This window comes from Chanodichthys erythropterus, chromosome 13 (assembly GCF_024489055.1).
Source record: "Chanodichthys erythropterus isolate Z2021 chromosome 13, ASM2448905v1, whole genome shotgun sequence".
Lineage (NCBI taxonomy): Eukaryota > Metazoa > Chordata > Actinopteri > Cypriniformes > Xenocyprididae > Chanodichthys > Chanodichthys erythropterus.
The window spans coordinates 5,879,573-5,904,045 of record NC_090233.1 but is presented as its reverse complement, the minus strand read 5'-3'; the positions used below and the strand labels follow the sequence as shown (position 1 = coordinate 5,904,045).

Genomic DNA, 24,473 nt, shown 5'->3' with positions numbered 1-24,473 from the left:
ATGAAACAAGTGAAGTTTGATGTTACGTTTTTGTAAGGGCTAGTTTTCATTCGTTTTTACTCCAGTGATTTTTTTATTCATCAAGACTTAAAAAAATTGAAAATTGAAATGATAAAAAAAGTGTATAATTGAAAGTCAATTTTTGTAATAAACATTTTTTTAAGTCTTGACGACCAAAAGCTTTTAGACATTTCCATTTTATTGCGTATTTAAAAAAAGTTTTATCTAGTGACAAATCACACAACAGTTAAATACAAAATAGCAATGATAATAATAACAGCAAGGAAATCAGTAAAAAAACAAAAAAAAAAAAACAAAAAGAGGAACATGATAATAAAATACAAGTAATAATAATACAGATACATAAATGAATCAAGCAACAAAAAATACACAAATAATGTAGAATTATAAACATATGGGTACTGAACTCAAATCTATATCTCCAATTACAAAATAAATACAAAGGTCCTTAAAAAGGGTACATTTCAAGGCTTTACCACCGTGAGAAAATATGTAGTTCTGAACACATGCAGATTACTATGGTATTACTATATGGTGTAATTTGTCACAGAACCTGACATCAGATACCTTATTATGGGTTTTTCAACTAAATGTAAACAGTAAAAGAATTATAAAACACTAAATAAATAAAAACAAGTCCACAGTTTTTCCCCATCATCGTTCCACTGATTCTGTCCTTTCTTTCTATGCGCTTTGACTACATTTCCCATGATCCTCTTCTGAACATCCGATGAGATCAAGCGAGTGTGATTGCGGTAAGTGGTGTGGTGAAAAAGTCATATCTTTCAGTTTATTTTTTTTTTTATCATGAATCTGTCATGTTCAATAAAGTTAACAACATTCCTCATGGTTCATTATCCTGCTTTTTGTGACTGTTTTAGTCTCAGAGTTCAGAGCTATTGGTCTAATTAGCATGTAGCTGCTAAACAAGAACGTTATGTTGATGCAGCAGGAATCGATTCAGTGAAATATTTAACGATGTAAACGTTAAATAATGATATTTATTTAAAAGATGTGTTTTGTATACAAATGTCAATCTTGCAATCATCGGCTTAATGATTTCCTCTAAACATGCCAACAAGAGTTGAGCGTAGCTAAACACTAATTTATATATATATATATATATATATATATATATATATATATATATATATATATATATATATATGAGTGTATTTTACAGTGTTTTATCCACAATAACTCAATATCAGCATATGTTTCCAGGCAACGACCAACGGTGATGTGAAGATGCTGCGCAGGAAACCAACACGCCTTGAGCTCAAGCTGGACGACACTGAGGAGTTTGAAAGTGTGAAGAAAGAGCTGGAGGTAAAATCTAGCTGTTCATCCAGTAACTTAAGTTAATGCTTTCTATACAGATGAGTTTTACATCAAAGTCAAGTCACATTTATTATATAACGCTTTATACAACACAAGAGTGTTTCAGAGCAGCTTTACAGTAACAAACAGGAAAATAACAGTATTAATGTAATTCATGAATTGAAACAAATTCAATTTAAGTTTTAAAGCAGCTCTACAGAACACAGTAGTGTTATTGTTCAGCTCAGTTTAGTTCAGTGTTGTTTCAGTTCAGTTCAATAACTGTCAAAGTTGCAAATTATGAAACAAATTTAATTTCAGCTGTAAAGCAGTTTTACAGAAGACAATGTTGTTATTATTCAGCAGAAGTCAGTTCCATATTGATTCACTTCAATAACTGTGTAGATGTTGCAAAGTTAGTGTCCTTATCCGGCTCAATTCAGTAGTCATACAAATTTACTTGTCATCCGATGTCAGTGCAGATAAACGGAAGTATTGCTGAACCACAAGTGAGCAAGCCAAAGGAGACAGTGGCAAAAAAACCTTAGGAGAAACCAGGCTCAGTCCCTCTGGCCTAAATGAATTAAGTAAAGAACTGAATACTACTTTTGACAAATATTTAAAATCACATATTAGAAAAAGCTGGTCAATTCTACATAGGACGTGTTCATTATCTAGTGATCACGCTTACCGACCCTTTTTATATATATATATATATATATGTATATATAAGTAATAAGGTATGAGAGGCTGTACTGTATACAGAACTAGCCACAAGTACCTTATTGCTTTTATAAAATGGTTACCACACAATACAAATATTAAAGCCAGAAATATGTATCAATGCAACTTTCATGAAGTAAACTTTCAATAAAAGCCTTTCTTCCGCCGGAAAATATAGTCCCTGACTGTGAACAGGAACAGAAGTTACATTATTACGCCATTAGATGGCGGCAAAGACTGTCTTTATGAGTGTGTCAGTCAGTAGCGAAGACTTTTACATTTAAAAGACTGAATATTTGTGAACACGGATCAAGACGCAACTGACAACTGCTTTGACTAGCACTGTCAGTCATGGGAAAACCCTTTAAATGTTAAAATGACAAGATACTGCAGCGGACATTTAAACAGATTTTTTTATTACGAACATAGGACTGACCTGAAGGAAAATGCTAAATCTGAATGGAGGTAATAAACTCGCTCAATATATCTCTTTCTCACAATACTCTTCTACATAATACAGTAAGCTTCAATGAACAATATCAACTGAGAACATACAGTTTACGTTGCTAAGAGTGGTTGCTAAGGGTGTTGTGTAGTGATACACAGAATCGTTGGGTGAAGAGGTCATAGCGGTGTTTTATCGTAAATAAAACACAGCTATTGACCAGTCCGAATCAGGACAGGAACGAACCATTTATAAATATATATAAAAACTGCAGAGTAAATTAATAATGGGTAACATAAATGCCTGCCAGTTTCTAAGATGGCATCCAGTATCCAAAAAGTCGAAGACCATGTCATTGGCCAGAATCTCAAAATCTATTAAAAAAAAAATCTTGTTCATTGAGATTCTATATTTTTCAAACTTAAACATTTGTATCAACCCATCAGTTCCTTAATCGTATCCCAACCATCCTTGCAGGAACAAACAGGTTATACCAGCATAGTTAAGTGTAAGTAAAGATTAATCTTTTTTTTATGATCTCAACATTATTTTCCCACGTCTGTCCAGAGCCGAAAAAAACAGAGGGATGAGGTGGATGTAGTTGGTGTAGCCACATCTAGTGAGATGAGCGGAGCATCAGGTGGCGGCACGGACGGGAAGACCAGGGAGCAGATGATCCACGAGCGAATCGGATACAAACCTCACCCAAAGCCTAACACATTACCATCACTTTTTGGAAACCTTCAGTTTTGACAAAACCCGGACTATTAAGGTCTTGAGAATCTACAACACACATGCACACATTGTTTTGATCTTGCCTGGCCTGAAAAGGACTGAAAGCACATGTATTATGGGTTTGGTTATCCGTTTATGATAACTGACTTCAAAAGACTATTTTTCTACTGAGTAAATAAAGACTGCTAATTGAATGGAGAAATCTTTTCGTTTCCAAAAAGACAAGGACAAACATTTCATAAGTGAGCCAAAAAAAACCAGGTTGTTTTATAAATGAAGTGGTCACAACAATTGTCTTTGAAATCATATATTTATTCATCTTTTCCTATGATTACAGTACTGTTTACATTTCAAACTCTACAGACATGACTGAACTGTAAACAGCCTAAAAAAAGTTAACACTGCCACAGCACTGGAAATAAGGTTCAGTCCTTCTACCCAACGGCTTGTAGTTTTTCTCCATATAAGACAATGCAAACTTATTTTATCATTAAAATAAATTTGCAATATGACTAAGCCAAGATCGTCTAATGTAAAATGACAGTGTGGCACCTGCTGCAAAAAACAATGTATATATTTTCTTTTGAAATTACTTTTTTCCTTCTTTTAACTAAAAAAAAAAAAAAATCATAACATTATAGAAAAGAAATCTACAAAGGAACAAAAAAAATTAAACAGGCTTTCTTCTAAAACCCACATGCTTACTGGTTTAAAATATGTATTTTTGTGATTTTGTCAGTAAGAAAGCCTTTTCCAGCCTTTTGTTTTCACAAGCAATTCAGACACTTCTTGGGCACTTTATTTGGGTCCCGTATGTAAAGGCATACCCCTTTCAGTTAAGGAGCATAACTATCATCAATTTATTCAACGTAAAATTCACATTCTGGGACCCAGTAACAATCAGAGCGATGACCTTAATGTTTAACAGCTCATGATTTGCTCAACATCACAAATGCGCCACAATTTTTCCATTTAAAAGATGTCAGCGTAAAAGGTTCTACATAAAGATTGCTAGAAAACATTGATATCAAGTACGCTGTCATAATTGAGTGTTACAAATATAAATTATAAAACGAAATCGGTGAAACTGGCATAAGATATAATTTATTTTTCACCAATCTCCCCATATTTACTTAAAAGCACTCCAAAGGGAGCAAAGTTCGACTTCAAACTCTGCAAACTCAGTCCCAAAACCTCTCTTTCTTGTGCAAACATCATTCAGTCCAGTGTTTATGTCTAAACAATGGTCACTGATCATTAACGGTAGTTTCATTGATGTGAAACACTTGGCCATAACAACCTCCAAGAAAACAAAAAAACAAAAACACCCTCCCACCACTAGTGCTTGTATATCGGGTCCAGATCCTTTTTGGATTTTAGAGTCTATGGTCACCCTTTTGGGTGTGCGTGTGTTCCCTTGTTTAAGGCAGTGGGTTTAGTAAGGCTCTATCGCACCCAGAAGCACCTTCATAAACAAAATAAGTTGTGAGACGTGGATAACAGATGTGATTATAACGAACAAGGTCACCCGTGACTGTCAGTACTATGTGGAGGTAGACTGTTAAGGGGTGTGGTCACATTTAAGGCGCATCGCTTTAGTAAAATTTCAGCTAAATTTCACCGGCAAAAACATAAACACTGTCAATAGTGTAGTGATGCATTAAAGGGATAGTTCACCCAAAAATGAAAATTTGATGTTTATCTGCTTACCCCCAGCGCATCCAAGATGTAGGTGACTTTGTTTCTTCAGTAGAACACAAATGATGATTTTTAACTCCAACCGTCGCCGTCTGTCAGTCAAATAATGGGAGTGAATGGGAACTCTATCAATAAGAGTCGAGAAAACTTGCTTAGACAAATCCAAATTAAACCCTGCGGCTTGTGACGACATATTGATGTCCGAAGACACGAAAACGATCGGTTTGTGCGAGAATCCGAACAGTATTTATATAATTTTTTACCTCTAATACACCACTATGTCCAACTGCGTTCAGCACTCGCTTAGTGAGGTCTGATCGCGCTCTGACAACGACAGTGATGTCTGGCATTCATTGAAGTATATGCGCGAGATATTACTGCCATTGCCAGAGCACGATCAGACCTCACTAAGCGAGTGCTGAACGCAGTTGGACATAGTGGTGTATTAGAGGTAAAAAAATGATATAAATACTGTTCTTTTTCTCGCACAAACCGATCGTTTCGTGTCTTAGGACATCAATGTGCCATCACGAGCTGCAGGGTTTAATTTGGATTTGTCGATGCAAGTTTTTTTCGACTCTTATTGATAGAGTTCCCATTCACTCCCATTATTTTACTGACAGACGGCAGCGGTTGGAGTTAAAAATCATCGTTTGTGTTCTACTGAAGAAAAAATGTCACCTACATCTTGGATGCGCTGGGGGTAAGCAGATAAACATCAAATTTTCATTTTTGGGTGAACTATCCCTTTAAGCTCCACTCGCACAGAAGTCTTTCAAACCAATTGGCTTTCTGTTGGTCAACGAGGTGAATTCGGGTGAAAATCTTGGAACTCATTGCGAAATCTGTAGGTTAGTCTTTCGCCCTCACGCAAAATACCTAATAGACTGGATTCCTATTAAAATGACTTTAATTTAAAAGCGAAAATTCGCTTAACAATGGTAAATGTTATTACAACTTTACCATTGTTCAGTGAAGTTTTGCATTCAAAATCAAGTCATTTCAATAGGAATCCACATGACTGGAAAAATTTGCATAAGGGCAAAAGATGTCGCTTGGTTTGAAAGTGACTTGTGTGAGCTGTGCTTTATACATCGCTACACTATTGACAATACACAATGGACCTTTTTGCTCTTTATGATTATGAATGTGACTGTAACCTTTAGGTAGTGCACACATATCTCAGCGTTACAGAGGAAATGAGCGGGATTGATGGTGAAGAGCGGTTGGGATATGAAATATGGGGCTAAATTGTATAAAATAAATCAAAATCAAATCAAAATGGAGCTTTAAAATGAGAATGATATTTACCAAGAACTATTCAATCATACAGTGCTCTAGACACATAGAGTTGCTGTGATGCATGTTTGGATTGTACAGGGGTGTTTTTGAGGGTTTAAACGAGAGAGGTTAATGACAGTGTTCTGTAATATCCACCACTACTGCCTTCTTCCAGCTGAACAAGAAGTAGCCGAGGCCGGCGCCCAACGCCACTGCAATGCAAAGGTAACCGTTGTACGTCATGAACACCAGCATGAGGAAGTAACTGACCACCACTTGGACGATGTGAAGAAACGTCTGGAGGAAGTGTGCGAGACTCAGCATTCGCTGGCTGGAGGAGAGAACAGAAGCAGGTGTTTACCTTATTACGGTGTTACAAATGTCAGGCCATCAGTGTGAAGAAAACCAAGGAAATGCATGTTTACCTATTAGAGGTCACTCGTGTGGCAATGACTACATACACGGAATGATTTAATCAGTGTAAACAGGCTTGTTCATGTTTGCCTGTTATTCACTGACCTCATCATTTTAAATACTTAAAAACAACAGTGTTTTCACTCAGAGCTGGAGGTGCTTGCCTGTCCTCAGAAAACTCAATTGCACTAGTAATACATTTGAAATGGCTAATAAACATGAAATTGCATTCACAACTCATTTAACATTCATTTTGTCATATGTAGTTCAAGTGAAACATGTAGGGTGTTGAATCAGGAATTGTTTAGAGTGGCCGTATCATAATAATGGAGATCTGAAAAGCACTCATTGATATCTGATAACTGCTGAAAGGTAGGGATGCTCCAATCGATCAGCCACAGATTGGTATCGGCAGATAGTCACATTCTATGACTCAATCTGAAGTCACTAAATTTGGCCAATTTGATTACGTAAAACTGTAAAAAGCTGCCGCCGAATCGCATGTAAACCAGTATTGGGGAAAGTTACTTTTAAAAGTAATGCATTACAATATTGCGTTACTACCTAAAAAAGTAATTGTGTTACATTACTTTTGCGTTACTTTTTCTCAACTGGGCTGGGCTTACTTGTTTTGTTTTTTATACCAACAAAACAGTAATATTTCTGGCAAATGTAAAGGCCCTTTTACACCAAAAGCGAAATGAATAAGCTTCAGGCTGATAAAAAAAATGTGATGTTTATCTAAAGTCAGTTTTGCTTATTATTATGGCTGAATTGGATCAGCAGCAAAGACATTGGCTAATAAAGTGAGATTAAATACATTAAGTATATTTGTTTAATTTAATAAATTTATTTATTGCAGGTTTGTGAACTATTCTGAGATTGCATTTGTCTGTTTTTATTCAAGACTACTGAATCTGTTTTGTGCAAGTGAGATGAGTAAATGCATGTTCACATTTAGTCTAGAACTACAATAACCATCATGTTCACACACAGCGCACACAATGCCTCTGCACTTACTCATGATTTCTCTCAACACAGCCGCAGGAGAGCTGTCAGTCAATAAATGGGAAAACAAAGTAACTTGTGTTACTAACTTTGAAAAAGTAACAGATATTTTGTTGTAAATTTAAAAGTAATCCATTACTAGTTACTTAAAAAAAGTAATCTGATTATGTAACTGAAGTTACTTGTAATGCATTACCCCCAACATTGATGTAAACATTATACAGGTGAGGCTTTTGCACCATGTTCTGCTTTGTAACTTCGCAAAACATTAGTAAACCATAGTAACTCGCACATCTTTATTTAGAGCATGTTGTCTTGATTCGAACCAGCCCACACACAACATAACAAGATGCGTAGATCTTGAGAAAATCCTACAGATACTGGATACATGACTTAGCATTTTGTGGCGTTTACGCAACTAAGTCTTTATATTCAGTAGAACACTCAGATCATTTTTTTAGAGAGGTTTTTGGATTTTTGATGAAGGCTACCATAGTTCCAAATGCCATAACTTTTGAATGCTTTAAGATATCAATTCAAAATCTGTCCCAGATGCAGTTGACATGATTGTGAACAAGCCCAAATTATGTTATAACCTGTCATATATACTTTCTAATAGTCATGTCAAGCATGAATAATAACAATCAATAAACTGCATCACTTTTTCTGGGGTTTACTCAGAAGTGTTGTAACATGAGAACCTCCAAACATGATCAAAATCAATTTTTTTCTTCAAATTTTTTGGTTTCTATCAAATAAAGCCATGTACTTGATACCTTGTTTTTTTTAGAGTTATAAGCCATTATTTTTAAGTAAGCCACTTGAAATAAAGTTAAATCATTAAAATGCCTGTCAGGGGTTACCAGTGACAGACAACAGAGAGCTTACATATTACTTCTATGAAGCTTGAATTATCAGGATCGGTACTGGCTGATCGTAATGACAAAAAAAAAAAAAAAAAAACATTAGTGGGAATCGGCTGCAAAAATCCTGATCGAAGCATCCCTACTGAAAGGGAAAGTTCTTCCAATTTTATGGAAGATTATGAAGACACATTACTGTGTACTGACGAATCATTCAGGAGACAAGGAAGGTTCAATAAGATGGTACACTGTGTCATTTTGTCACATTGACTTTGACCTCCTGAAAACATGAGTACTCCTTTCACTGACCCGACTGTTTTGTGTGTCTCCATGAGAACGGTCCCATCAGCTCCTGGGACAGGCATGGAGTTGTAACGCACGTTCACCTGATTCCTTCTCAACAGGACCTCACGGCCGATCTTCAGACCCTCGTAGAACACAGCCAGCAAGAACACACCAATGCAAGCACCTACCATCTCTAGGATGAAGAGAGGTTGAAACATAAGAAACCTTATAAATGTTACCTACTTCATCTTAATATCCCAGTGTAATCTGGACTTCCTGGTTACAAAATATTCTGTTTGGTTCTCATATATCAGATGCATCAGCTTGATAAAACTAGTACAAATGTAGTAAAACCTGTACAACCAGTACACTTGACAGCAAGAGGGGATCTTATGACATTATTTACAAGAATGTGACTGTTTTATGTATTCACAAGGAACAACCAGTGACAGGTTTTGTTTTTGTTTAAATATCTAATTTCAGGTCTTCTGTACAGTGGTGTTCACACAGAAAGTGATTCACTTGAGGTCAGCAAGTCACTGTACTGCTGATTTAATTCTCACTGGCAATTGGCACATCAAGTCAAAGCTCATTTGCATAAAATGTTGCCATGAAATTGTGAATTTAACCGGATAACACCGTTTTGTCACTGCTAATTGCTGCCAGTGTGAGCAGCCGTGGAAAGGATAGTCCACACAAAAATACAAATCTTTCATTTTTTACTCACCCTTATGTCATTCCGATCCTGTATGGCTTTTGAGAAATAAAAATAGGTATTTTGAAGAATGAAACAAACAACATTGGAGCCCACTGACTTCCACTGTATGGACAAAAATAAATACTAACATTTCTCTGAATCTCTTTTATGTTCCACAGAAGAAAGTCACATGAGGGTGAGTAAATGATGACAGAATTTTCATTTTTGGTGAACTATTCTTTTAAAAGCTGCTCCTGTTAGTAAGGCCCTATGATTTCTGCAATGCAGAAAATGTGGACGGGATCACAAATCCAGCCCCCCTTTTACTGTATAACGCGATGTGTCATTGAATCTGGCAAAATTTAGATAAATAAAAAAGTAGGGATGTACACTTGCTCAGATTGTGTCTGTGAATATTAATGCGCAATAAGACTGCTATCATACACACAGAAACTCAAAGGTCTTCACTACAACCCACCAAAATAAAAATTTGGTTTAACTTGAAGAAATGACAGGAATAGGAACTTTTGCACAGTACAATGTACTTCTCAATGTAATAAAATCAATACAGTTTGTTAAAACATTATTTAAGGAATATCACAATTTTTCATCCTTGTTTTAACTTAAACAGTAAACCTCTGTTGTTCAGAACTTTGTTTCCCAAAAAATAAAATTAATTTTTCAAATTTCATTTTAAAAGATTTTTTTTAAATTGTTAAAGTTTTATGCATTCATTTGATTACTACCGAATTTGATAATAAATTACGAAAATGAGCATTGACTTGATAATGAATCACAGAATCCAGAAAAAAATGAAACATTTCATAGAGCATTATATTATTGTTAATAAATTATTCAACTGTTAAAGTTTTACAGCTGATTAGACATTTGATAATTAAAATTAGGTCTGCACGATATATGCGATTGTCACGCGCATTTCGTCAGTAAAGCCGGTTATTAAAATTTATATTTATAAGTAGATAGCAATTCACACGTTAGTTTAATAATGTCCCTTTCAAAAGTCTTACCTCCTGGTGTGTTGATGACCAGCCCAGCGAAGAGCAGCTCCACATTTTTGTAGCCAAAGTAGAAGGTCATTTGCTGAAAGTATAAATGAATCAACAACAGTTTTCAAGCCAATAATGAATGAAGTAATTCTAACAATATGTGAATTCCAGGTTGTCTCACCATCATCATGTGGTGTTCCCCATGACCTGAGTCGGGGGGTGTCATATGGTCCCCATGAGAGTCTGTGATACCAGGTTCCATGGTTGGGTCCGCATGATGATGCATATGTGGATGTGACATATTTATCTTACTGTACAGAGGTGCTGGGGAGAGATCAGAGTACAAACAATTCTTACAGATGTGTTTGACAGCTCTCAAGTATAATAAAAACAGTTCTTCAGTATATGAAATTACTATTCTGCTAAATAAAAAAGGAAAGAGCAGAACGCAAAAGAAGGTATTTTAAAGAATGTCAGGAACCAAACAAATGATGGACCCCACTGACTTTCATAGTATGGAAAAAACACTATGGAAGTCAACTGTTTGGTTACAGACATTCAGAAGAAAGAAAGAAAGAAATTCATACAGGGTTAAAACAACTTGAGTAAATGATGACAGAATTTTCATTTTTGGGTGTACTGTCTATTTAAACTTAAATATAATAACTGTCCCTGGATCATAAAAGAAGCTTTTCAGCTGGTACGATATGAGAGTTTCATACCATGAACCATGCTGGTGCCATACAAGGATAGGATCCTGATCAACAGGTTAAAGTAAGCAGCCAAAAATAGTCTACATTAGCAGAAAAAGTAATGAGAAGTATTTAGACACTTTGTATATAATGCCACTGCATTAAATACAAAATATCAAACCAAGCTGCACAACTAGTGTCAGTGGTTTTTAGCAGATATATTAAAAGGGCAGCGATAGTTCACCCATTTCATTCACCATGTCCTCATGTCATTCAAACCCGTAAGACTTTCGTTCATCTTTGAAAGTAACACAAATAAAGATACTTTAATGAAACCTGCAAGATTTCTGTCCCTCCAATGAAAGTCCATTCCACTAAAATATTTACGCTTCAAAAAGTTTATAAAGATATCGTTAAAGTAATCCATATGAATCAAGTGGTTTTGTAGTTCATCACATAAATGAATATGAACATGATCCGACACCCAGAAAGTGCCACAATATGTTGTTTTCTGGAAAGTATAACCACATATGAATTGTTTTTGTACTGTAAACCATCTTTAATAACTATATATATTTTATGTGTACAGTAAATGTCACTTGATTTTTATTTATAAATATGTCTATATACATGCATATCTAATGCAATTTAATTCATACAGTTTTAGAGTAGCTAAAGTGCTCAGATATTTTTCCGGGTCACTGTGTATGAAGTCAAGCCCTGTCTGGTTATTTTCAATTGTTGAAAAGTGATCAAATCCTGAGAAAGAGGGATACAAGAGACCTTCACTAATCGAATGTCCCAACAACCCCAGGCTATTTACTTAGACGACATCGCCCAGATAATCTAATAAATACTTCTATAAAACAATTACTTTTCCCATTTGAGCAGCATACATGCTTTCCTAAAGGTTTGGGACAGCCTCAGGGATAAAACACACAGCAGAAATGGCTGTACAAGACCCACATCAGACTAATGAATATAATTATCTACACTATCTGCACTAACCATTAGTCAGCGTGTTCTTGTTTGCCTAAACAAACACTTGGCTACTCTTTTACAAGTCTGGAAAGTAATTTTCCCTCAGATTCAGCTCAGATTCAAAGACCAAATGAGGTCAACCGAGGAGCAATGAAAGAGGGGAAAAACTCAGAAAATAAATGTCTTCATAATCACATAGCTGAGAGTTCAGACAATGTGCACTGTTGTCAAGAAGTTAAACACGTCATGTGACTTCTCTTATAGCCGGCACAATGCCTGTGTATGTTATTTTAAAAAATGTAGTTAAGTACAAAGCATGTATGATTTTCAGATATTCAGATTTCATTTACAGTGCCAAAAAGATTTTTTGATAGTACTACCATAGTTTGACTACGATAGTTGAACATCTTGGTAGTACTATGTGAATAAATACCATGGTATATTATACAGTAATTACTTAGTACCATGGTAATTAACAAAGTACTATGGCATTACCAAATGAGATAACATTTGCTAAATATTGCATTCATTTGTTTCTGCAATTAAAACAAAAATTTGTACAAATAATTTGACTGATGGGACCAAAAAAAAAAAAAAAAAAAAGTTATAATGAAGTCCAATGGTGAAATAACTCACCCAAGCAAAATCTGTCACCTCTAATAGTTGGCTTCCTTTGTTCCTTATGATCTTTTTGTTTGGCAACCACAAAAATGTGCAAGTAAGTCCTGTCGGTCCTTTCTTCTTAATATCTTTTGACATACAGGTGCAGTGATCGTGTAAAGTGCAGCGAGATAATGGGACTGTTCAGGAACAGCAGTAGGAATATAGTGCGCGCATGGTCATCACATGGTCATGTGACCTCTCATCTGCCTTTCATTTCCCTCTTCTGCCATTAATCCAATCACAAGGTTTTATCCACACCCACAAAGCCTGTTGCTTGAAAAAAACACTTTTGTCTTCATCTACTCTTGCTCACTATATAGTGCCAGTAAACAGTTTGCACAACCTGCTCATTCAGGACACTCTAAAAAATAATGTAGACTCAAAAATAAACAAATTAATTAATTAATAAATTAACAGCTTGTATCAGTCATTTTGACAACTCTGGAAAAGAAAAGTTCAACCAACAAACTACAGTAAGTTAGAGGAACTTATTTTGTAGCATAAAACTATTTTTTTTTAACTAATCACTCAAAAAAAAGAAAAGAAAAAGTAACTTCAGTTACTTGAGTTGCAGCCCTGGAACCAATCATCTTATCTTTTATATGGATAACAGGTAACACAGCGCTATTATTAGTTGATGTTAATGTAATGACCAACACTCAACAGAACTCAAGCGATTTAATCAAATCAATAAATTAGATCTTTTTAACTTGCAATGATGCATTTATTTAAGTTGTACTAACAGGTCCTCTGAATTACTTTTTAGAATGAAGTATGGGAATTATGTAGTGACCTTAAATGTCAAATCATATATTGGGTTTTTGCAAAAAAAAAGTTACATTTTTACTGATATAGCTGATGGAAATCCTAATTACTGAAACAGCTTTGCACATGTAGACAATATTTTTATGTTGAACATCAGTAATAGGTCGGTATTTTAAGTGAGTAAATTATACTTTGGAAAAACTTTTTGCGGAGAAATAGGGCTTAAACAAATAAATGTGGTGTCACATGACAGAATTACACATGCGTCGGCATACATTTGTTACTGCCATCTGTTGGTATTACATTTATTTGGAATTTATACACTATGGAAGCTTGTTTCCACCATGAAATAAAAAATAAAAAAGGTCATTGCGACTTTTTGCAAGTTTATATCTTGCAATTCTGACCTTTTTCTCGCAATTGCGAGTTTATATCTCGCAATTCGGACTTTATAACTCGCAAATGCAAGTTTAATTCTCACAATTCTGAGAAAGAAAAGTCAGAATTGTGAGATAAAGAGTCGCAAAGTGGCGGAAACAATCTTCCATAATACACAATTAACCTAACGAGAAATAAATATTATATTATATTATATTATTATATATTATTATATTTGAAAATTCGTCTTTTTAAGGATGACATAATTATGTCATTTTACTGGTAAAAGGCCAACTGAACGGAATCAAGTTGAAGACATGCAATTTCGTAAACGTTTTTGTGCACATTTTCTCTTACAGAACAGTTCAAAAATATGAAAGTCATGTCACATCTTCACAACAAAAAACATGTTAATGGTCCTTATAGGTTTTGATTTCTTTTTGCAAAATATGGCCAGGATATGTCCTCAACAGTCATAATGATAACTCAATGCAAACCTGTGCTTGAGTTCTGGACAGTACGTGAGTATTTTAAACTTTATTGATGTTCAAAGATCAGCTTTTAACAATGTTCAAGTGTACAAGGTCTTCAATTAAGTGCTGTATGCTTGTTCCCATAAAGATAAACAACAGACAAATTAGAGGGGAAAAAAGGGAGAAGTGTGAGAAAGAGATCACGAAAATGAGAAACTGCCTGAGTGTTACATATTTGCACAGCTATTTCAATGGTAATTATATTAAGTTGTTTATGTCTAAATCATTAGGTAGAAAGTGATTATATCAATGACCTTTTCAACACTGGGTGCACAAATAAAGGACAAGGATTTGGTCAATCATTACTGATCATTATGATGTTCAGACCCCATAACCCTCTCATTGGCAGGTCATAAAACAGGAAAGTACGCCAATGAATGTAAAGGGGGCAACATGAACTAACTGTTCAACAGCATTAGTAGTGTAATCTACCAACTTCAGTGCAGAGGTAAAGATGAGGTACAAAGAGCAACTCAACAGCAGTTGACTCATATTGTGCATTTCAAAATTTCACAACAGCAAACAAGTCTAATGTTGAATGTTGGTTTTGTTTGGTTTACCAGAAGTTGTGAATTATACAGTTGATCAAACAAATCACATCAACTGCAAAAGAGAAAACCCTTTAATGATAAACAATTATTTAAAATATTAAAAATATAAATCATGTAAGAAAGACCTGATAATGTGGGAACTGGTGGAGAACAATTCTGCTGCACGGTCAAAAGAAAAAAAAATACTCTCAGCAAACGTCAACCATCAATATTAACTAATTATACTAAAAACATCATCTGTTGATACCACAATATCTTTAAAAAAAAGCCAAAAATGTGTATAAATAAACTGAAATAAAAAAATTTATTATAAGCTTCCCACAGGTTTGAAATATACTTGCTGTGGTAGCCGGGCGAAAAATCCTCATTACCCACGGCACAAAAATTGTCTACTACATGTGACAAACAAATAATGTGTGATTTTTAACAGTATTTTTATTTATTGAAATTAATTTTAATTACATAGCATATTACATTTAATTACATACTTATATTATGCATTATTATGCATTGTAAATTATGCAAAATTACAGCATTTAAATGGTTCACCTTTTCCTATGTTCTTCTTGCTGTCATATAGTGTCTCTCTCAGTGAATGGGACACAGATTTAACTAGTAAAATTTATAAAATGAATAATATGTGTGTCAAATAATGTTCTTAAGTCTTTTCATCCTGTGGGGGAGACTACAATAATTTACTATGAATTAAATGGAAATCAAATTAAATAAAATTTATTGTGTAACCAAAATACCAATAATGCCCAAAAGAAAAAGAAAAAAACTTAGCGTGTGACTTAATTATAAACAAGCCCGAAATACACCGGGACTCTTATTTTGAAATGCCTGCACTATTGCAGGCTGATCATTCAGATTCTTACAGTCGTCTAAAACATTTTATATAAAGGCCATAAAGTAGACATTGTAATAATTCATCAACTTGAGTTCATTAGCAATCGCTTGGCATAAATCTGCACTTTTCATTGATTGAGAATCACTTTGAAGCAGAACGTTGAAGTAGAACGCGCAACAGCGCCCCCTTGTGACTTTGCAAAATGCAGCGCCTGTGGGAATGTCAGCGGGAGTAAACTGTTCTGACGCACACGTAACGAGCAGGTATGAAACGACTAGTTTATCGATCGCAGATGGTTTCATTATCTTGCGCGGATATAAAAGTATAAGAGGATAAAAAAAATAATAAAAGCAAAAATGTGTCTCCAAATATACTTTTGGAGATACTTTTACAAATATAAAAATATACTTTTGGCCGCCCACGTTACTATACGTGGGCGGCCCGCCCAAGTAAAGTCTATGTGTGGGAAGCACTGAGTCACAATGAAACGGAAGAAGTGACAGATCTTTAACCCTTAAATGCATACCTCGGGTCTTTAGTGACCCGGGACATCATTCATTGCCCTCCTCCTCCTTAATTTTTTAAAGTTAGACATCAACCTTCTTGGTATTCCTCAATCAATTCATTATAAAGAATATAACAAGAAAAAAAATCATAAAATTATAAAAGAATGCCTATTTTTGTATTCATTTTTTGTAAAAATTGTATAGGGTCGCAAACGACCCGAGGTGTGTATGAGTGTACATATATTTTTTCTGCACGACAATAATTGAATCTTAGATGACAGAATAAGTGCAATTCATCTTTATTCCACAAGGTGGAATGTCTGAAACACAATGCTGAAGTGACGACTCATTTAGACAGAAAACGAAATAATAAGAAAAACATGAAACGGCTCAGTGATTTACTGCAGAGCGAGTACTGAACGCAATCAAATATGACTGTAACTGTCACTGGATTGATCTGGTGAAGCTCTGAGCGATCGAAATATTGATTTTGAAGATATTGAAAATTATATAGTTTTGAGAACACGTTTGAGATTGCGAATGGGCTCATATTCGTGACCTCAAACATAAAACTAGCCCATTATTTGCTGAATTTACTGGAAAATGAGCTCTGACGAGGACAGTGATGATGGCATAAAACATCTGCTCAAACGGAGCCCTTTCAAGCTCCAAAAGGTAACAAAATACGATTTATTTTATGCTTCTGTAAGTTACTTTAATATCAGAAGAGTTTTATATTATCACGACAGGTAGAGATCCTTCCGTGTTAGATATAGATCCGGGTCGATAAAGACCCGAATATGTAAGAATGATTGGCGAAACAGCATTTAAGGGTTAAAATGTATTTTGAAGTAGATCAAAAAGAAAAACTGTAGAGTGGGGACTATCCACCAGTTGTTGACTGGATTGAGGCAGATCTGAAGTCGATTGTAATGGTCCTTGCACAGTGAAATTTTCATATGCGTTTTTTTGTATTCGTCATCCTAAAAATTTGTCATGCACAGAAACCTTGTACTTCAAGCAGTGAGTAGGGCTGGGACCATACTATCAATGCATCGTGATTCGTGAATCGTATCTGATATTTTCCAAATGCATCGCAAATCGATTCTGAGCTTAGTTTTTAACAGCAGATGGCGCTCTAGGCTATTTTTTGACCTCATTCTCAAATGATCATGAAGAAGAGCGCTCGTGCATTCGGCATTGTGTCTTTATATTCCATCTCTTTGTCATACAGTGCTTTGATCACCTTGTCAGACGGCATTCTGGATAGTGGCCCTCACTTGTACGGTGGCTCTGAATAGTCAAAACACCTCTCAAAATGTTTGGTACTGATGCGAAAAACGCAGAAAATTGAATCTGATCCAATTTTTTATGACGGACTAAAGTTTCGGAGTCAGTGTGTAAACATGATTGACAAGGTGAGGTCGTACTTATTTTTTAACGTGCAAAAATTTTAGATGAGAATTTCGGACTTAAGTGTGCAAGGACCTTAAGAAGGGGCAGAGTTTATGCCATGGCTCTACTTTGTGACTGAAAATCACTGCATTCGACTGTGAAAAAATATTTCACAAAATGCATCAGTCAGCAGAGCAAGCGCGAAAAAGTTGTGTGTGGCGGACTACACTTCAGGGTCAGAAATTAGCAGGGGCAAATTCGAGATATGGGGGCAAAAAAAAATGTCCTGACTGAGTTCTTGATTTTAATATTTTTTTTTACATATGATATAGTTAAGCAATATCAGATGATCAAGATGTTTTCCTGAATATCAGCAGGATTGCAAAGTGATATCAATCTTGTACAACAGTTGAATTACAAGAATTTAATATTAATATTACTTATGTTTTAGACTCAATGTTTTAAGTTCTAAGAAACAACTGCCTTTAAATTCAAGAAGATAACTCTTATTACTCTCATTTTCACAGTTTCCCTATTAAATCCAGTCATGTTGCAGGTTGTTTTGCCACTCAGTCTGGACAATTTTTTTTAATTAGGAGCACTTGTTGCACAGAACCCTGTAATGCGCATTAAATTATTTGAGAAGTCTTGCATATGTCACCAGAGATACGTCTGGAATTTCACTGGAATATCAAATTATGACTTTTGTTTGAAAAGTACAAGGTCAAAAAGAAAAAATAAACATGCACTGATAAATTGTTCCCAATAAGATCAATAACATGCATTTAGAAAACAGATAAGTAAAGTTTCGTTTCATGCCGACTTGATGCTGAGGAAATAGAACCTATTTTAGGACTATTATGATTTTTTTGCATTGTGACATTTTCATTACAAGCATTATAATGCTAAACTTATAAAAAAAAAAAAAAACATTTTAAAATATTTATATATAATATTAGCATTTTTTTGTAGCAAATTGGATTTATTATTTTAATTTAAAAATGCATCGATATCAATAATTTTTATTAATTTTGGTGGCAAAATTTCAGACAATATCATTTAAATGCAAATCCTCAAATGGTAAAGCTCAAATGGTTTGAGCTTTAATGCCAGACCGAAAAATGAAACTCAAAATGAAACAAAACTTTGATGGCATTCATTTGAGCATAACCAAGTTGTAAGTGAAACTAACACATTTAAGTTTTCTAACAATTGCAGTCTTGCACAAAGCCCTAGTCTCTACTTAAGAAACCAACATGGATAACAGTATGACGAAATACACAAACCATATTGCAATATGGCTAGGTCATTTGTAAACCACCAAACCATAATTTGAGCTTGAATATTTAATAGGTCTGATAAGTATCATAATCAGTTTATTCATTTATATATATATTTTTTTAAATGTCAAGCTCTGGTTGTTTTTGAAGCCCAGTAGCTTAAATACTGTATCCAATTAATAACTTTTTCAAGCTGATTATAAAGTCACAAAACAGTCTGTCTTTATCAGTCACTTTACACAGTCTAATGAAAGACATTTTAAATGCTTTTATCTGAAAGTGTCTGATGAAGTCACGCTCATGTAACCGAGAGAAAACGAGGTCGTGTTACTCTGACCTGCTAGTGCACTTTCATACAGATCCAAATCAAAGTACTTTACACCTGTTTACACAAGAGTAATTCTTAAATCTTGCCCAATAGTTTAGTAATGTGGCATTACTAAAGCTTAAAAAGACATACTATTTTGTCTACATCCTAGAAAATGCAGAAAAATGGAGAAAATGGCAACATGATGGGACCTCATCCAACCAGGTTGCCAGGTTCAGCAAAACAATCAACCTATAAATAAACACACATTGAATCCAGTGGCCTTCCTTCCCCCACTTTTGATACTAACATCCTCTTAAAAGAAAAAAAAAAGTTGCTTCCAGGAACAAAAGCAAGTCATGCGAAAGTAATTGGATTTTTTCCCCATTGTAGTCTAACAATATAGTTCTGCAGCTCTCTATAAGAAGTTTTTCACCATTACTCAAGCAATTGAAAGGTTAGTTCACCCACAAATGAAAATTCTGTCATTAATTACGTTCCAAAACCATAAGACTTTTGCTCATCCTCAGAACACAAATTAAGATATTTTTAATGAAATCTGAGAGCTTTCTGTCGCTGCATTGACAGCTATGCAACTACCAATTTCAAACCCCAGAAAGGTAGTAAAGACATAATTAAAGTAATCAAAATAAAAAAAAATAAAATCAAAATATTCATCTCCAACACCTGTTCACACAACAACAACTGCCCTTGTGTCAACACAACACGCATATGTTGTGCTGCTCTGGAACACGTGTTGGAAATTAATATTAAATAATTAAATAGTTAAATTGGTACATTATGTTTTGTTTTGGCAAATTAGACTTGTGCTAATATTCGGTAATGCGATATACCTATTATTAATTTAATAGGCAATTAAGAATACTTTACTCATCAATCGTATAAAATGCACAACACCGCTGTATTCTGCATCAAAAGGACACACGCTCAGATGTAAACAATCCCAACGTGCACGAGAAGCACATGGCGGAACCAGTGAAGGAGACGAGCTGAATGAAAGTGCGCGTTCACTCTCTGACAGCAGAGGGCGCTGATGGAACAGCATCGTGCAGCGGTTACCACGGAAACCGTGCAAACAAAGTAACTGTGCTAGTGAAGTTTTTAAAATGCTTCAAACAGCCATTCATTTTTTTTTAATCTCAGTGTTGTTCATCACAACACCAAACACTGAATACTTAAAAAAGACTTAAAAGGCTATTTATTTCAAACCTAAACATTTTTATATTTTAATCTGGACTACAACATGCCTTAATTAGAAATGTTCTGATTATTTGTTATTGTTCAGTAAAACTTTGAAAACATACAGCTTCATTAGTTAACATGTTAATTCATTATCACTAAACTGACAATAAAAATACTTATAAAGTATTAATTATTATTAATTAATGTGAATTTCTTAGTTACTATTTAATAACATTACTAAAATCAAAATAACTTATTTAATGGACCTGAGATAAAACTAACAAAGATCAGTTGTGATCTAAACTAACATTAACAAAAAATAACACTTTCTGTAACAAATGTAGCTATTGCTCAATCTTAGTTAATGCTTTAAATAGAGTAAAGTGTTATCTGTTGTTCTTTATAGCCTAATTCTTTTGTATTTTAATCTGTTTGAAAATTTCAGTCAGAGTTGTTTTTGTTTTATTACAAAAAAAGTTCTTAAACCTGTTATACGATGACAAAAATGGTTTTGCAACTTATTTTAATATCGTGATAATACTGTATACCGTGATAAAAGCTTCATCAATTAATCGCAACATGAAAATTTGATACCGTCACATGCCTATTGCAAACTAAGTATAGCTTCACTTAAAAAAAAAAATGCAGTTAAACCACTTGGGTCACATGGATTACTTCGCGATTAATCGTTTGCAAAATAAAAGTCTGTGTTTACGTAATATATGTGTGTGTGTTCTGTTTATAATAATTATGTATATATAAATACACACACAGGTATAAAGTTTAAAAATATATGCATGTATTATAAATATATATATACATTTATATATATTTTATATTACATATAAACAAATATTTTATATATAAATATAACATTTTTCTTAAATATATACATGAATGTGTGTGTATTTATATATACATAATTATTATACACAGAACACACACACACATATATATTACGTAAACACAGACTTTTATTTTGCAAACAATTAATCGCGATTAATCGTTGCAGCCCTATTTTAATGATGCCTTAAAGTACCTTCCTGGGGCTTGAAAGTGGTAGTTGCATAGGCTGTTAATAGAGGGACAGAAAAAACCTGGATATATGAAATATATGAAATTAATATAATCTTATAACCCCATGGGCATTTTATGGAAGCTTGTTTCTGCCACTTAATAATAAAAAAAAAAAAAAAAAAAATGTAATTGCAACTTTTTATCTATTCAGAATTTTTTTTTTTCACAATTTACATCTCGCAGTTCTGACTTTTATCTCAGAATTGCGCGATATAACTTAGCAGTTTTGAGTTATAATGTCAGAATTGCAAGATATAAACTTTTTCTTGCAATTCTGACTTTAGGCTACATCATATGCAATACTAACTCGCAACTGCAAGCTTATATCACATAATTCTGAGAAAAAAGGTCAGAATTGCAAGATTTAAACTCGCAATTGAGTGAAGAAAAGTCAGGATCGTGAATGTATATCTCGTCATTCCTACTTTATTTCTCGCAATCGCGAGTTTACAGCAACTTTCTCGCAAATACTGAGTTTATAACTGAATTTATAATTTGCAATTGCGAGTTTATATCGCAATTCTGGGAAGAAAAAAAAAGTCTGAATTGTGAGATAAAAAGTCACAATTACATTTTTTTTTTTTTTTTTTTACATTTTTAATATTTTTATATTCATTGGCGGAAACAAGTTTCCATAGCATTTCATATGTTTTCTAGTAATGCCACTGAAATATTTTATCAGGGAGAAATTGTGAATAGAACTGCATAATTAATGGTTAAAAGATCACAATCTTGATTCAAACACACTTACAAACATATTCCTGAATGACAACGATTTGTCTGTGTCTATTAAAACTTTGATGAGTACAATCACAGAGATTCAGATCTGTGTTGGCGCTGCCGCTGACCCAGAGAGCTCTTCTCAAGTATAGATATGAAACAGCTTCACAAACAGTCTTTTCAAACACACATTATCCTTATTTCTTTTACAATAACTCAAATTATCACAAAAGTACTGGGATGAACGTTTATAGTTCAGATATAAACAATGATGTCTACGGTAGCAATCAAAATAGCGTAAATGACCATTTTAAAGTAACCTGACACTTCAAATAAAGATGTTACACCAGTAGGTGGCGACAAGTGTATTTGTCATTGAATCATTCATTCCAAAGATTTGTTCAACAATGCTGATTCATTAAGTTATGAAACAAGTGAATTTGAATTGATTATTTAAAAAAAATATATATATCCATAGTAATTAAATCATTTTTTAATAGACTGCAGCAATTAACATTTTGTCAGAACCTCTAGTAAATTTACATTATTTTGTTTATTTGTTTTTTATCAGAATCATGGGAGATTTATATTTTAAACAAAAAATTGTGACTCTCAATTTATCCAGAATTGTGCAGCTCTAATTGTGATTAAAAATAGTTTTACAAATTCTTGTCTTTAATCCTCATCCAGTAAATCACAAACAACTGGAAAAGTCATGGGGCTTTTGAATATTGTTGTGGACAACGGGGGGCCTTGGAGTTAAAAAGGTTGAGAACCACTGGTTTACATAAACACCAGAAAGCAGTTATTGCACGAAAGCTGCTTAAAGCAAAAGCAACATTAATGTTTACATGCATTGTATTAGCAGTGAGTTCTTAACCCCTCTACACATTCGCCTCAGTCAGTCACCAGCTTTTTTCCCCACCATTTTGTTAATTTAGTTATGTGGTTGTTTCTACACAAATATGCACACTCTTAAAAAAAAATAATTAAAAATAAGAATGTCGTTTATGCATTTACATGACCATAAGCCGCATTTGGATTTACTGCTGTCTGCAAAAAAAAAAAACTGTGTTATTATTATTATTAACTAAAACTATTTAAAACAGTTACTTTTCATTAACCAAATTAAGGCTTAAATAAAGTAAAATATAAATGATTAGTAGTAGAAATAAAAATAAATTAAATTAAATAAGTTTAAGTACTAAAAATAGAAAAACTAAAATTAAAATCAAAACTAAAAATAAATTAAATAAAAATTGAAAATATGAATAAATCTGATTTTTATATATATATATATGTGTATATATATATATATATACACACACACACACACACACACACACAACCATTCAAAAGTTTGGGATCGGTAAGATTTTTAATATTTTTTATATTTATTAATAGTTTTGTCTGCTCACCAAGATTGCATTTATTTAATTAAAAATACAGTAAAAACAGTAATATTGTGAAATATTATTACAATTTAAAATAACTGTTTTCTATTTGAATATAATATAAAATGTAATTTATTCCGGTGTTGGAAAAGCTGAATTTTCAGCATCATTACTCCAGTCTTCAGTGTCACATGACCCTTCAGAAATCATTCTAATATGCTGATTTGCTGCTCAAGAAACATTTATTATTATTATCAATGTTAAAAACAGTTTTTTTTTTTTTTTTTTTTTCAGGATTCCTTGATGAATAGAAAGTTCAAAAGAACAGCATTTATCTGAAATACAAAGCTTATGTAACATACACTACCGTTCAAAAGTTTGGGGTCAGTAAGAATTTTTATTTTTATTTTTTTGAGAACAATTTAAATTTTTTTTTTTTTTCAGCAAGGATACATTAAATCGATCAAAAGTGACAGTAAAGACATTTAAAATGTAACAAAAGATTATATTTCAAATAAATGCTGTTCTTTTGAACTTTCTATTCATCAAAGAATCCTGAAAAAATCTGTACACATTAAATGTTTCTTGAGCAGCAGATCGTCATATTAGAATGATTTCTGAAGGATCATGTGACACTGAAGACTGGAGTAATGATGCTGAAAATTCAGCTTTGATCACAAG

At 33.7% G+C, this 24,473-nt stretch overlaps 2 protein-coding genes across 3 annotated transcripts; one reads left to right on the top strand and one right to left on the bottom strand.

Annotated features, from left to right (window-relative positions):
• The first annotated feature begins 719 nt into the window (after positions 1 to 719).
• Positions 720 to 4,980, top strand: cdc26 (cell division cycle 26 homolog). Of its 2 annotated transcripts, none has more exons than XM_067406708.1 (3): positions 720 to 776; positions 1,246 to 1,350; positions 3,077 to 4,980. In XM_067406708.1, exons 2-3 carry the CDS (start codon positions 1,270 to 1,272, stop codon positions 3,260 to 3,262), a joined length of 267 nt encoding a protein of 88 aa, XP_067262809.1. In that variant the 5' UTR covers positions 720 to 776; positions 1,246 to 1,269; the 3' UTR covers positions 3,263 to 4,980. The 2 variants fall into 2 exon arrangements, with proteins under 2 accessions (XP_067262809.1, XP_067262810.1); XM_067406709.1 differs by having other exon boundaries at positions 750 to 776; positions 1,233 to 1,350.
• Positions 4,981 to 5,609: 629 nt separating this feature from the next.
• On the bottom strand, positions 5,610 to 13,013 carry slc31a1 (solute carrier family 31 member 1). The gene is made up of 5 exons (XM_067406449.1): positions 12,807 to 13,013; positions 10,679 to 10,821; positions 10,519 to 10,591; positions 8,818 to 8,986; positions 5,610 to 6,554 (listed from the first exon to the last, which is right to left on the bottom strand). Exons 2-5 carry the CDS (start codon positions 10,796 to 10,798, stop codon positions 6,353 to 6,355), a joined length of 564 nt encoding a protein of 187 aa, XP_067262550.1. The 5' UTR covers positions 10,799 to 10,821; positions 12,807 to 13,013; the 3' UTR covers positions 5,610 to 6,352.
• Between the last annotated feature and the right edge of the window lie 11,460 nt (positions 13,014 to 24,473).

Bases quoted from the DNA above. Each gene is read 5' to 3' on its own strand.
- cdc26 (XM_067406708.1), top strand. From the start codon at position 1,270: ATGCTGCGCAGGAAACCAACACGCCTTGAGCTCAAGCTGGACGACACT. The intron at 1,351-3,076 runs GTAAAATCTAGC...ACGTCTGTCCAG, and splicing joins GTGTGAAGAAAGAGCTGGAG to AGCCGAAAAAAACAGAGGGA.
- slc31a1 (XM_067406449.1), bottom strand. From the start codon at position 10,798: ATGTCACATCCACATATGCATCATCATGCGGACCCAACCATGGAACCT. The intron at 10,592-10,678 runs GTGAGACAACCT...TTATACTTTCAG, and splicing joins GGGAACACCACATGATGATG to CAAATGACCTTCTACTTTGG. The intron at 8,987-10,518 runs GTAAGACTTTTG...TCTTCATCCTAG, and splicing joins GGTCATCAACACACCAGGAG to AGATGGTAGGTGCTTGCATT.